General features: G+C 33.9%; 1 protein-coding gene across 1 annotated transcript; it reads right to left on the bottom strand.

The window, feature by feature from the left end:
• Positions 1-3,234: 3,234 nt before the first annotated feature.
• On the bottom strand, positions 3,235-5,700 carry LOC123552487 (uncharacterized). The gene has a single exon (XM_045342198.2). It carries the CDS (start codon positions 5,592-5,594, stop codon positions 4,206-4,208), a length of 1,389 nt encoding a protein of 462 aa, XP_045198133.2. The 5' UTR covers positions 5,595-5,700; the 3' UTR covers positions 3,235-4,205.
• Positions 5,701-14,885: the final 9,185 nt, after the last annotated feature.

A 14,885-nucleotide genomic window follows, 5' to 3' on the forward strand; every position in this document is an offset into this window, starting at 1 on the left:
ATAGCAAAAGGGGAAATGTTTTTGGCGAAATTTCAGCTGATAAGACAAATGGAAACATTCGAATAAATTAGGTAGAAAGAATTTAGAGCAACACATAAGGCGTCTGTGGAAAGTAATGAATTATCAAAATCTAAGCGCAGAAGCTGCCTAAATATTTAAAGGAAAGTATGGGCTCTATTGAATGGTAAAACAACTTCAGACCAAACATCATCCTCAAAAGTACGTACAATTTAATTAACAACAAAAACGAAGGCTGCAAACATTATAAAAGTACAGATGTTTTACAGTTCTAAGACTTAATTTGAGCCAAAGAGAGTTTTCGTTAATGACGAAGTTCAGGCTGAATTACTTAAGAAAAAGTTAGGGAAAATGCAAGAAATCTTAGTCACTTAGATCATACAGGAAGGAGGAATTCTGGAGTTGATAGAGTATAAACACTTTATTTTCGCTAAAACGGGTGAAAACAGTTGTCCTATGTATCACAGTAAGATCATCAATTTGGTTTGTATCATCTTAGTTAGGTCTTTAATTTATTTTTCAAACTGTTCTACTTGACCAATTTAAGGAAGTCAGAGCTAACAGTAGAAAAACTTTTATACCGCTGCTACTCACAAAAGACTTAATCGACCATCAATATCCTTCTACAGTCTTAATTTTGCCAGATGTGTTTAAAGTTTCACCACGATTTTAACTTTATGTCAAAAACAGATACAGCAGCTATCCAATAGAGAATATGCATCATTACATGGTTTAAAAAATACTGTTTTTCATGTATTCACACAGAGTCATAAAGGGAGGTAATTTAGAACAACGAATTCAGTAATTCTTCCTACCATCTTTATCAATATATGTGTGTCAGCCATATCATACATAAAGACAATATGACCTTTCCGCTTGACTTGTGTGAGTAGCCGCCAGAGGTAAAAGTAGGAAAAATCTGTATACGACTTTTCCTCTTGATCCTAGTAAGGTATTCTCCCTAGTAGATTTATAACTTCGGATATAGAGAACTTAGATATTGATTTATGTAATGTTTTGTGAATAGGATTTATGTAATGTTTTGTGAATAGGATTTCAGTTATCAAATTGTAACTGTTGAATTCTAGTAGTTGGTCCAAAGTTACATCAATGTCAAGGGTTATTTGAAAGATATACATAATGTATAATTTTCATACTATCTACATATATCAAGCAATGAAAGTGCATGAAAGGTTATGCTAATTGTAATGAAGTTGACTACAGATTATTAAGGTGGATAAGAAATCGATTGATTATACTAAAATATATTGCCGTTATGATCCAATCCTAGAAGTTTATAGAACATAATCTGGAAAGTAGATTACAATAGACATTTTGAAAATTACTTTGTTTGAAACTGTTCTAAAACTCAAATACTAGTTTGCATAAAAGTTAAAAGAGAATTGAACATCGATATATACTGCTATTGTTCCAATACCTACTAAAGTTTTTGGTTGCTAAATTGACTGTTAGCAGTTTGTATTTTTTTAAAGAATATATACAACGTTTTGTTCCTGTGTAATGTTATCATGCAGTGATGTTTACGAAACGATGAATATATATATTTTATCACACGTATGACGTCGCGGGAGTGTAATGAAGTCATTACATAACAATGATAGTACACTGATGTAATAAAGCTTTGACGTCGACGTAGTTAATAATATAGGAGACGTTGGTCATATTGACTTGTTTACAATAGTTAAAGAAAGTAGTGTTTTTGATGTCTCGACAGGGATGAAAAGAATATTTCATTTGTGACTTTCAACACTGACTTTATTAAACTCAAATGAATTCAATATGTAAATACACATGTCTAATACTCTTTATTTCCATCCACAAAAATATATCTCGATTAGTTTTTTTTTAATATAATTAACTTTAAACCTTATATTTAGACATCATATACTAATTCATAGCTTTTATGTCAGGAACTTCAGAAATAATAAACTTTTTCATTATTTAGGAGACTAAAATGCATACAATATGTTTCCAAAGACCAACAAACTTCCTTAAAGATTTTATAGGTAATGTATGAAATGGACAAAAACTATGGTAACGAACATATTTTAATTGTCCCTTTACTCTTAATGTGTTTTGTTTGGTTGTCTAAGGAATGAAGTGAATTAAGTTTTATTAAGCGGGTATTATCATTTTTGCTTACATGTATTGGAGGCAAATCTAGACAATGCAGTTACTATTTAACTGCATTTGAAATGTATTTGAAATGTTAAAACAAGCTAAAAGATAACTAAAGAAAAATATGCTGTGATGCAAACATAAGAACCTTTTTCTCGGATTAATTTTATAAAAGAGTAAACTTGTAGTACTACTATCATTAAATTGCTAACATAGATTATCTGTTGGCATTGTACTATTTTTTTTAATCCAGTTGACCAAATTGCAAACGCCTACTCGCCTACTAATAAATCTAGGTTTGATCAGAGTTTCCTTGTCAAACAAAAGTACCTGCCTTTACACGAAAAACATTCAAACTTCTATACACTACAGTTGCATTATAATTTATAAAGAGACATGATGACTTTGTGATGTTTTGACTATCTCCTTTTCCTACTTTGTATGTCAGTCTATCCTATAAGCGGTAAATTGTGTTGTCATGTATACGGAAAATAAGACAGCATATCATTATTAAGGTGAATAATGCTGAAGCAGAATCTCACAGTTTAATAATTTTATGAATATGAGACTTTAGAAAAGTTTAATAAAGTTACTTGTGTTACAGTAACTATTTCGCGTTGAACTTATACAGCAGTTACAAAATCAACAGCAGAAAACATCGAATTCTGCTGCAATTTAGTAATTGAGTGCCAAAATTTAAGCTGGTCAGAATAACATTTTCTAGTTTAGATATGTTTGTTTGTTTCTTTATGGTTTCACGCCGTTTCTCAACAATATTTCAGTCAGTTTAGATATGGTTCTGCAAACAATGTCTTCTTTCTAAATACGGTGAACATGACCAAATCTGGAGGTCCGCTGCTTTTTAAGGAGGTTTCGCACATTTAAGTACTTGCCAAGAAACGAGTCAATCTTTTAGTCTGCTATTAGGTGCTGACTGTGCTCTGTGGTTTTCTTTGGTCGTGTTAGAATTTTAAAGTTTTCTTCAAAAAATCCCCGTCCCAATGTTGTTTTTTTTTTGTTGTTGTTGTAATGTCTCCGTTGTAAGCAGAAAACAGTATTACAAAACAAAAGATGGCAGACAAAATACGAAATTTTATTCAAGACATATTAACAAAAGTGGCAGATGTTGAGCAATAATGTCAGTGTGTTTGACAAACTTGCATCGCTAATATTACTTTATAATTTATAATAATTGAAGATTATATAACGAAATATCGTATAATTATGAAAATGTTTCAAAACATGTATTTCAGTTGTACACAACAATATAGTAATCATATCGAAAGAGAGATTTTCTACGAGTACATCATAGCCATAATACATCAGAGCAATTACGGTAAAACGACTAGCAGTATAGACGAGGTGCATATTCCGTAACAAATTCGACAACTCAATTTTGTATGCTTATTTATAGTCGCAAGCGGTAATTCCTATAGACGACCTGTCCAGAATATAGTTAGTTACTGCCAGTGAAAGGATTATACAAGATAAGGAAGATGTTTTCCAAGTTCCGCTAGTTTCTTAGCGGGTCAGGTGTAAAACACACATACACGAGACTTTCATCCTAAAGTTTGTATATAGGACTCAAACCCACAACATTTAATTTCATAGCAAACCAAGGACCAGAGTAGCCCTATATTCTCTTTCTGAAAGCTAAATGGAGCAAGAGCGTACAATGATTTTATAAAGATAATGTGCATTAGGGGAACTATCTTAATTCATATATTTAATTTTCCTATACGCGAAAGCTGCGAGGGCACAGGTTCGCATTGAAAATTATAGTTGATAAAGGACCAATAACGGCAAAACAGCCAGTACAACAACGAGCGCATATTCCGCAACAAGTCCACCAGGTCAAAAAAGTTGGTTTCAGTCATGTTTTATATATATGTCCAAACTGCACATCACACTGGCATTTGCTAAATATGTGTATGTATACTTCAACCTCAGTTTATATGTCTTGCAGTCATCAGTGTCATTTTAGTATTTTTGGACACAGTATCCCTTTGATTTTCAACTTATTGTAAACAGTTTTATAAGATAGCATATTAAACACCGGACAGTTTAGAAGCTTTCTGTCTAACTAATCGCTTAATTTGATCTAACCTAACGGCGGATTCAGCAGTGGAATATAACTCTCCAGCACCTGACATACTTGCAGACGAACCAAATCCTCCTACACCACGTAGACCAGTACCTGACATGCTTGCAGACGAATCAAAACCTACACCATAAGGGCTAGGATCTTCTACACTAAAACTACTATTAAAGCCAGCTGTGGGCGAACTTGTTCTAGAATGCATTCTTCTGTCCAAGGAAGTCCGCACTGGAACATGTGTACGATTCTCATATACCGCTCTAACATCCGCTAGAGATACTGAGGATGCGAGGGACTGTGCAAAGTCAGAAGCACCTTCCAGAAGTTTATTGTTTCTTAAAAGCTGTTTAGACGTTGCACCTGCCTTTTGTAGTTTGGAATACACTGACTCAGCAATACTTGTTTCATTAACAGTTCCACCAATCGCTGTTATTTTTTTTATTTCTTCTTCCACATCTTTCGAGAACTTCTGTAATGACATCTCTTCCTGAGCCCCTCCTATGATAGCATCTATCAGACTTTTTGGGTCTGACAGCGGAATATACTGTCCTCCAGTCAAAAACGCCAACATCATAAAGAAATCTTTGTATTCATTTATAGCTGGCTCACATCCAACAGTATATAATGTTATTTCACGTTTTGTTAAATCACGCGCTATAAGTACAGGGTCATGCCCATTTGGAGATCCGTTTGGAAATGACCTGTCCTTCCAAGGGACAAGTCCGTGCGGTGGCGCATCTGAAATCAAAACACTTATCTTAGTTGCCTCTGGTCTCCACGACAATTTAGTTGCAACATCGTATAACCCTTCAGCTACTGCTTCTGGTCCATCTCCACCGCCACGTGCCTGTGCTTTCTTGAGCCATTTTTTCATAGTCTTAACGGAACTTGTGAAATCGTGCGTCCTAGTAACGAAAGTTGAATCCTGTGGAGGATGGTCTCTGTATTCAATCAGTGCTACCCGAAGATCTGTGCTTGAATTTACCGCAATTTCATCAACAAGGGTACGAATATTCTGTCTTGCACTTTGAATATATGATCCCATACTTCCAGTTGTATCCATGATGAACGCCAGATCCAGAATTTTATTTTCTGAAACAGCAAGACCAGTCGCATTCGGTGATTCCGTTGTGATATATCTTGGATTCGATGATATTTTAGTTTTAAGTGTTGAAGTATCATTTGACGGCAGCAGAGAAGTTGTTGTGCCCCCGGTTGCTGGTTTGTTAGTTGTTCCCTCAGTGGTCAGTTTTGCACTTTTGATAACTCTGGCATTTCCTATATTGCCCAAGTTTGCAAATAATAGTATAACAATTGCTGTAATATACCAAAACGCCATAGTGATTTCTTTTGTTTTTCAGTAAACAGTACAGTGTATTTTACTATATATAGTATTTAAAATCTGCCGTCTTCATATATGTACTTGAATTCCCGGATACAGTAGCAATGAAAAAATGTTTATTACATTTTGGTGGCCAATCACCTGGTACAGAAAAGCACAACAACATCCTGTATAAAACAGTTTAGGCCATTTCACGCATTATATATGTTGCATGCCCCTTATTTAATATCAGCTTTCTTTGGTTATATGAGTGATTAAGAATTATAAATAATTTCTCAGTCACAAATGAAATATTAATGAGGATGTTTGCAGCTTGATAGAACTGAGTGTTCAACGTTGCAAAATGACATCTCGCAAGCGATTTGCAATAGCGAATAGAAGTATACTCACAAGAAACAATTATTTTTTCGGTCGCTGCAACGATTGTATAAATGTGTTACAATTTTGTCAGTTCAGTCGACATTATTTATCTTCTGTCTCGGTCTTAAGATTGATCTTTGTTCTTTTTGCCCCAAGCAAGTTTTAAAGATGATGTAAATAACGCTTTATGACTTCTTTTCGTTAAATTATGACAGGTTATATCTCTTTTGTTAAATTTAATTTGTATATAAGATTTTACTTTTTTATAATTAGGATATTTTAACTCCCTAAACAGATAAAAGAAAACTAATAAAAATAAAACTTACTGTAATGCTCTGTACATACCGTGTGCCCAGTTTGGGGATTGACTGCGAGTTTTCGATTTTTTAATGATTAACTGTATTTCAGCTGATCTATTTTTCGACATCTGTTCTTCTAATTCTACTTCTAATAAGATTTTAAATAGATAAATATCGGAATAAGATTTTACAAAAACTGTATATTTCTGACACAAAAATGTTTTCAACACGTGGACAAATATTTGCCTTTTGAACATATTTAGATTCGTGTGATATCATTTTATTACATATGATGATAACACAAATGTGTAGCCTAATTGCATCATTTCAAGTTTTTCAAGTTTTTGTTTGACATAGACTCTCATGATTAGACTCTGTTAGTCCGATTCTGCTATTATTTTACGTGGTTATTTTCTTTGCTTCCAAAGGATCTTCTTATAGATTTAATATATAATTTCATTTAATTTTGCTATGTCTATTTTCGTGTTTCCGATTGTCTTATACAGATTTCATTCAAAATGCCTCATATTATTAAACGTAGGTTATATATATAGCCGTGTCGTATAGGTTACTTACTACTTGTAATTGAAATTTAGCAAGTCCGTATGGGTCGAATGAAAATGTTAAGTTAAAGTGTAAGCAATGAGAGATTTGAAAACAAGGAATCTTAAAATCTATATTCTTTATGCACGTAAATATCACAATTTTACATTTTTGGCCAGATCATTAAACAAAGAATTTTTCATTGCGCACAATTTACAGATTCAAAGGTCAATCTTTCACTATACCATTCAATCTTTAGACATATACTTCAAATGTAGAAAAATCCTCCCTTATCAAATTTATTTAACTGTTCTAAACGTATAAATAAATGCTGATTTAGTTACATTCATACTAATTGTGGTGCAGTTACAGTTGATCGTTACAAAGCTTCCGGCCTTTTTAGTGGAAGCATACATATATACATGAATGAAGTGTGTTTGCAACTTACACAGTACTGTTAATACACAAAAACACATTAATTTTATATTTACATAATATATATATTTATCTTATTATTAATAACTTTAAATATGTTATGTGCGTCTAGTTAAGCAATAAATGCAGCGACTGACTAAACTTCTTGAAATAATAAGCACAGGTAACCACTGGGTCAACGGCAGTGAGAATTATCATATATAATCAAATACGGTACATATTTCTGTAAGTCTTAAGAAAATCGGAAATTTTATCTTTTTATTCAAAGTGCTGTTCTAAAACTTTTATCTTTAATAACATGTTTACTGAAAACATTTAAACAGTCATAATAATCTATTTAACAATGTACAAGTGTGGGGGAGCACGTGACCAGAAATGATGCGCATCAATGATAGAATGGCGGCCACGGAGCCAAATTATACGGAAAATGCGAGGTTAGCGACATTTATACGTAACCAAATTTTATCAGACATAGCGCTTGCTAAGCAGCACAATATCTTTTTTCGACAGTATATTTCCCAATCTCATAGCTTTGCTGATTATTTAGATTACCTCGAGGTTTTGAGCGAGTCGAGAACTTTTTCAAAATAAAAGTTTACTTTGCTTTACACATACAGTTAATAATTTGACAAAGATTTAAAGATTTCAAGAAGAAATTGTCCAAAGAACCCTTTGCAAATGTATGTTTACTTTATGCAATTTCACATATCGTTTATCAATATTTTGAAGCTACATCTTCAGATATGAAAGATACTCAGGAAAATGATAAAATGGTGCGATATATGTAAACATTTTCTGATAAAAGAAGATGATGCTTAACACGAATGTTATTTTAATTTATTCTTCAATAATGCAATTTATACGAATTTATATTTATTTGCTGTTTGCATATTTTACAGGAACGTTGCCTTCAACAAAATGCCCACAGCGTACAAACTGGCTGAACATACAGGTCGCCACTTGCCATTTGTGTAGGAGCAGTTTTAGTTTAAAACTAAGCAATACATGTCGAAATGAAGTAAGCTGAAAGTTATAACTTTTTATTTAGCTGTTCTTGTTGATCAGTATAAATAAAGTGTTGCCGACAAATCTGTTTTACGACAATTTTCAATACTTATCACAAAAAGAAATGTTCAAAAACTTTGCGATAAATCTATAGCAAATATGATTAATTATTATACTCTTTTCCGTCATCATCATCATCATAATAAACATGGTAATTTACCTTCTTTTACATGAAAACCAACCATGTCATTAAAATTGTTATTTCTCGTTTACATTTCCTTTAAATCTTGTTTTTAATCAGGACACAAACATTTGATTCTGAAGGATGTTAGATACTACACGGTAAAAGAGGTAAAGGTGATTTAAACTTCAAAAGGAAATTTGTCCAAAAAGATACTTAGGTGTGAGGTTGGAAAAGCATAAAAAGTAAACCAAAAATGCTACTAACAAGAAGCAAGGGACAATAAACGACAATTTTATTCATAACTTACTTGCAATAGCTTACTTTTAATGTGTATCGGTCTCAATTTATCCATCAGTAAAAATATTATTCATTTCTTTCCCAACCGAATCAGGTTTATGTTCATATGATGAAATAGAACAGAAGACATGTCACTTTCAATACTTAATTAAATGCGTGAGGAGGTGTGTCCGTATTTGTAAAACACTGCGAATAATAATAAAATCCATAGTAAATTATTGGGTGAGTTTTATTTCAAAAGAACACAAATGAAATTGTATTTGTAAGAAAAGTAGTTGAAATAATTACTTGGTATCATATCATAAAATGTAAAAATGACACTGTACTGTCACAAAGAGTTTTATTTGCAGACAACAAACATTTACAAAACAAAATAATGGTAACGGGCAAAGATTAGGACGAAGGTTTCATGACATAAGGCTTAAGAAGATAGTACAAAGATATCTGCATAGAATTTTATATAAAATAGACTCTATTTTGACAGGCGTCACTGTTCATAGTCGTGATTTTCATGCTTTTTCAGTGACAGTTTAAGGTTAAAAAGTAGGACTGGAGCAGGTCGTTAACTAGGTGACCTTTCTTTACAAACGTTGACTTAGCGGCCCACGTGCCAGCTTTTCACTAATAAAAATTTGCAAAAGCGAGTAGATAAGTCTAGCATTGCTACCGAAAGGCGCAGTCGAATTGTCCGACTTTTGCAAGGGCTTGGTAGTGAATCTGAATAGTGACGAGCATATTGAATGTAAAGAACAGATTAACTATATCGAGAAAAGGACTAATGCATCTATCATTTATGTTTCAGTATAGCAATTCTGACAAAATTTATGAGATATTACATTATATGAGCCGTGCCATGAGAAAACCAACATAGTGGCTTTGCGACCAGCATGGATCCAGACCAGCCTGCGCATCCGCGAAGTCTGGTCAGGATCCATGCTGTTCGCTAATGGTTTCTCCAATCCCAATAGGCTTTAAAAGCGAACAGCATGGATCCTGACCAGACTGCGCGGATGCGCAGGCTGGTCTGGATCCATGCTGGTCGCAAAGCCACTATGTTGGTTTTCTCATGGCACGGCTCATATGTATAACATCAGAGATCGCGCAATGCGACAGGAGAACTTATGACGAACAATTTTGTTTACGTCAAACTATCACTCCAGCCCCATGGTCTTAGATAACAATGATTTATGGTGGCATTACATGCAGGTAAAACCAGTCACCAGGAATCAAACTAATCAGTTCATATACACGTGTTCATTTATGTAATAGTACGTGGTTTATTTGCAGATTTTCCTACGTATGTGCAAGGTGTACCAATCTCAATACGCCTATCAAGTCCTTTCGAGCTTCCTTTCGTGGTAGGGGGCAACAGTCATTTCTGAGATCACGTGGCCGAGCCAAGGGTCAGTTTAGGAAATAAATCAATTGGAACATCTTAGCTCTTGAACAAAAATGTTTTTCAGTTTCATGGAAACGCTATTTACAGTTTTACAAAAAAAAGCAAAGTTTTTATCTGATGGGTTTATTTTTGGGTTTCCCATTCAATAGTCAGGACCACGTGCACCACGTGACTAAAATACGTTTCACTAAACTCAATCCAGAATTAATCAATACGCAAATTAAAAATGAAATTGAAGCTGGCAGAGTAGCCGGTCCAACTGCTAAATTTAATGGTTTCACTAATATTTTAGTACACATAAAGATTCCAGTTGAATATTGAATGATCCATCATTTATCATATAGTGAACGATTTTATTAACGATTATAAACTGGTTCAACAATTAGGACGCTCCGGAACTCGGTTTACGTCATTCATGTGCTGTGGGAACAATTAAACCATTTTATAAATAGATTACGTTATGTAGCATTGAAATATGTCAAAATATAATTAAATCCACACACGAACACAAATTCAAAACTTATTTATAACTCTTATACATAATGACGTTGACATATCAGTCTTTAGTAAATATTATCAGTTTGCTTAATTGTCAATTCAAAGAAATGGTTAACTTTGATAGATTTGGCGATACTTGTACACGGATTTGGGAAAACACATTTCCGGAGTACGACTAATAAAACAGATATCAATAGCACTTACCGTTTAATTCCTTTCAAACCTCCAGATTTTGAATTACTAGGATTTTTTTCTTACAATATATATATATATATATATATATATATATATATATATATATATATATATATATATATATATATATATATATATAAATATTTTAAAGGCTCTTCCATTTGCAGCTTCAATCAATTGCATAACATTTGAAAGGTTTGCTAGATTTTTGGAGTTTGCATAAAATCAAAGTTGAACACTAATTAATTAATATACTACTTGGATGATTATCTAGGAGAAAAAAACGACATAGTCTTGCACCTATTGTTTAAAGATAGTTCAGAATACTATGTCAAAGTTAGGTGTTCCCTTGGCAATTGAAAATAACGAAGTATATGGAGTACTGATATTTTTAGGCCTAGAGTTAGATTCGAACCAGATGGTTGTAAAAATTCCTATTATAAAAATACAGGGAAGGGCCACTATTTAAAAAAAAATAAACACATTTTAACACAGCCTAAATCAACTCTAAAGAACGTACGACCTTTCATAGGCTCTTTGAAATTCTGCTGTCGGGCCATTGTAGCCGGTCGACCTTTACTCGCCGTTTGTGGTCTGTTTGTTTGTTTGTTTTGGGTTTAACGCCGTTTTTCAACAGTATTTCAGTCATGTAACGGCGGGCAGTTAACCTAACCAGTGTTCCTGGATTCTGTACCAGTACAAACCTGTTCTCCGCAAGTAACTGCCAACTTCCCCACATGAATCAGAGGTGGAGGACTAATGATTTCAGACACAATGTCGTTTATCAAATAGTCACGGAGAACATACGCCCCGCCCGAGGATCGAACTCACGACCCCGCGATCCGTAGACCGACGCTCTACCTACTGAGCTAAGCGGGCGGGCCGTTTGTGGTCTGACGAAACCATATCATCATATAAAAATTAAAAGATTTAGCAATGATATGATTCTTACAAAATCTGACTTGGATTTCGGTATTTCATGACAGACTTTGGGTTACAAACTAAGAAATACAGTTGTCTTCTGATAGTGCCGGGGGTGAAAATTTAGGTTTTGGTATTTATTTTCAACGTCACTGGTGCCAAGCGAAATGGCCCGATTCATGGCACAGACGATTTACGGCAGGGATAACAATGATAGAATTGTTTCCAATCTTAGTGGCGGTTTTTGTTTGGGGACAGACTTATTTAAAACAACAAAATAAAAGAAGATAAAAATAATAAATAAATAAATAAATGAATAATTTTAAAATAAAAATCTTTTTTTGCCTTAATATGGCAATTATAAGTATCTTGAACAAACTATCATCGAAATCTGAATCAGTCATACATCTCGTCAGACGACACTTTATTGCATCCTTATTAACGCCGAACATATACCAGGCCGTGCATGCTATGAGGAATATGAGATGAAACTATTTTAGACTTTGTTTACTGTAACATACTTCTGTTTGTTTCGTGTAAGCGAACTATTAACAAATACGATTTGTTCAAGTTTCAGACTTGTCCATATTCGATAACAAATATGCATATATCAAAAATTCGATAACAACGAAATATGCATATATCAAACTTTATTATTTCAAAACTAACCAGTCGGAAATCGGGTACATAAAAAACTTCTAGAGGCGTGGACACAATGTGTCCGGTCCGTGCATTAATTATCTCAATATATAGCGAAACAATCAAAACTTCAAGGACCTCTATTTGTTCATCTGGACAAGCTATCAGCGTTCTGCCGTTTCAACCAAATGTTTAAAGAGGGAGCTCGTATATTCAATAATGCAAGTTATATAAAACACATAGCTTTCGAATTGGTAAAATTACAGATTTAGCAATTGAAGGCCTGCCGCAAGTTAGTTCGATCAGGTGGCAGATACATTATCATTAGGCCCGATATTGATGGTAAAGCCATATTTTTTCGGTCAGATGGATCATAAGGATGTAGGATTAGAGTTTTGTTTAGATTACATATTATTAAGAGATACAGTTTTAAAGAAAAACTCGAAAATCAGTAAAATTTTGGCGGATAAATTTTAAATTTATTGTGGCGGTAAAATTCTGTCGGCCGTGAGGTGAGCGGATGCGGTGTCTGTGTGTTTGTTTTCAAGTTACGTACTTTAGGTTTCATACGTTTACCAGTTTGTGTTGACTGGATAGTAAAAGGTATTGCCCGAGTACTTGGAAATTATGTTGCCTTGCTTTGCTTTGCTTTTAGTGGTGTCACTTTGCCTTGCCTTGCCTTGCCTTACATTGACTCGTGTTGCGGTTTGGCTCATCACACGGTGAAACACGAAATGGGTTGAATGGTAACTAGACGTTCAATTGACATTGCAAAGTACAAAGTACAAAGTGCCTTGCATTGCTTTGCCTTGCGTTCCGTTGTATTATATTGCCTCGCTCTACATTGGCTCGGGTTGTGCATTTGACCCACATCCCGGTGAGTCCCGGGCTGGGTTGGATTCACAATTCGAAGTTCGATGGATTGCGCAGTTGTGTTGTTACGGTTAGTGATGTTTGTAAGCCTTCGGTTGGTGCGTCTGTTTTCCTCTCGGTCAACGGATTTAGCTGTGGTTTTAACGACTCTTCACGGTGAGACCCTTGCTGAGTCATGAGCGGCCAATCATCTCCCAGTATTATCCATATACATACTTTTATCTCATTTGATTGAATTATTATTATATGTATGTTTAACTATCGTTATAAGGATCAATGCAAATCGATGATAATAAAAAAGTGTTGTATGAATTGTTTGGTTTTTATTTAGAGTTATAAAATAAAATGCAGAGTGATGTTTTCAAACATTTTACACGTACATCCATTTGAGTATAATATTTTACATTTTCAGTTCGACTACACACCAACCGGTAAATTATGTTAAAATGCTACAATCAAAGAAAACAATTGACAGACGTCTCAAGTTTACATGTTTTTCTCTGTGTCCGATGTCCTTGCTGGTACCTGTAAACCTTCCAACATGGGTACCCACTTTTTTCAGTTTAATATGCTACCCATTTTAGAATCATGAAAGTGTCAAAGTTCACGTCAGCGTATATTCGAATGAATGCAGTGTAAAGGTCTGTTGATATAACAAAGTTCTAAAAACGGGCTATTTGACTGAACAAGTACATTTTGTGTAATACGACACATGTCAGACAGGTACACAATTTAACAGACCTGTATTTATCATGTTGGATAGTTACTGTAATTAACCTAATAATGTTTACAGTTAGACACGCTTATTGGAGAAAATCACCATAAATTGACAGACTTTTTAAATCTACTTGTTTTAAACTGCTTGATGTATTTTTAGAATGTATTTCTTTATTTTAGCTTATAAGTTTTATAAGTCGGAAGTAAGATATTTGATGTACCTAATGTGTTTTATTGATATTACTGATAAACTGTAGGTAGTTTTTCAAGAAATAGAGAAATCCATAGACATGTCTATATTCATAAGGTAGAAAAAAGCACGAACATTATAATATAATCATAGTTAATAACTGTACTGATATTTATTGGATTACCTATTTACTCTTTTGTAGAATAATACAATATTGATATATTTTTCTTATGATAACTATTCATGCCAGAACGAATGTCAGATATCAGCCACCGTACAAGGGCACTGCGGAAAATGGTTCCGTATACGGGAGTGTACGCATTCCGTATACTCCTAATATACGGGCGTATACGGAAACATTTTTCCCGTATATGGAACATTCCATATACGGGAATCCCGTATTCTTTAACTGGACATTCATGTTTTTCTCACATGGATCCGTTCATTTATATTTAGCTCAACAGTTCATATCAGTATTCAAAGTTAGGGATTGTCAAGGTCCAAAAGTATGTTTAATGCGTAGGTTTTGATCATACTTTCAGGAACGATACCTTATATATGAATCGTATATTAGAAATATACGGGACCGTATACTCCCGTATATGCACATGTTTTTCGCAGTGGGGCTTGGTTTGTTTACCTAGATAGATCTATTACAGACGGTAGTGAGAAATATTTGTTAAAGTTGAAAAGTAAATCAGTAAAGCAAAACATTAAAGGTAACATGTGTAGT

Source organism: Mercenaria mercenaria, chromosome 15, assembly GCF_021730395.1.
Source record: "Mercenaria mercenaria strain notata chromosome 15, MADL_Memer_1, whole genome shotgun sequence".
NCBI classification, from domain to species: domain Eukaryota; kingdom Metazoa; phylum Mollusca; class Bivalvia; order Venerida; family Veneridae; genus Mercenaria; species Mercenaria mercenaria.

Bases quoted from the DNA above. Each gene is read 5' to 3' on its own strand.
- LOC123552487 (XM_045342198.2), bottom strand. From the start codon at position 5,594: ATGGCGTTTTGGTATATTACAGCAATTGTTATACTATTATTTGCAAAC.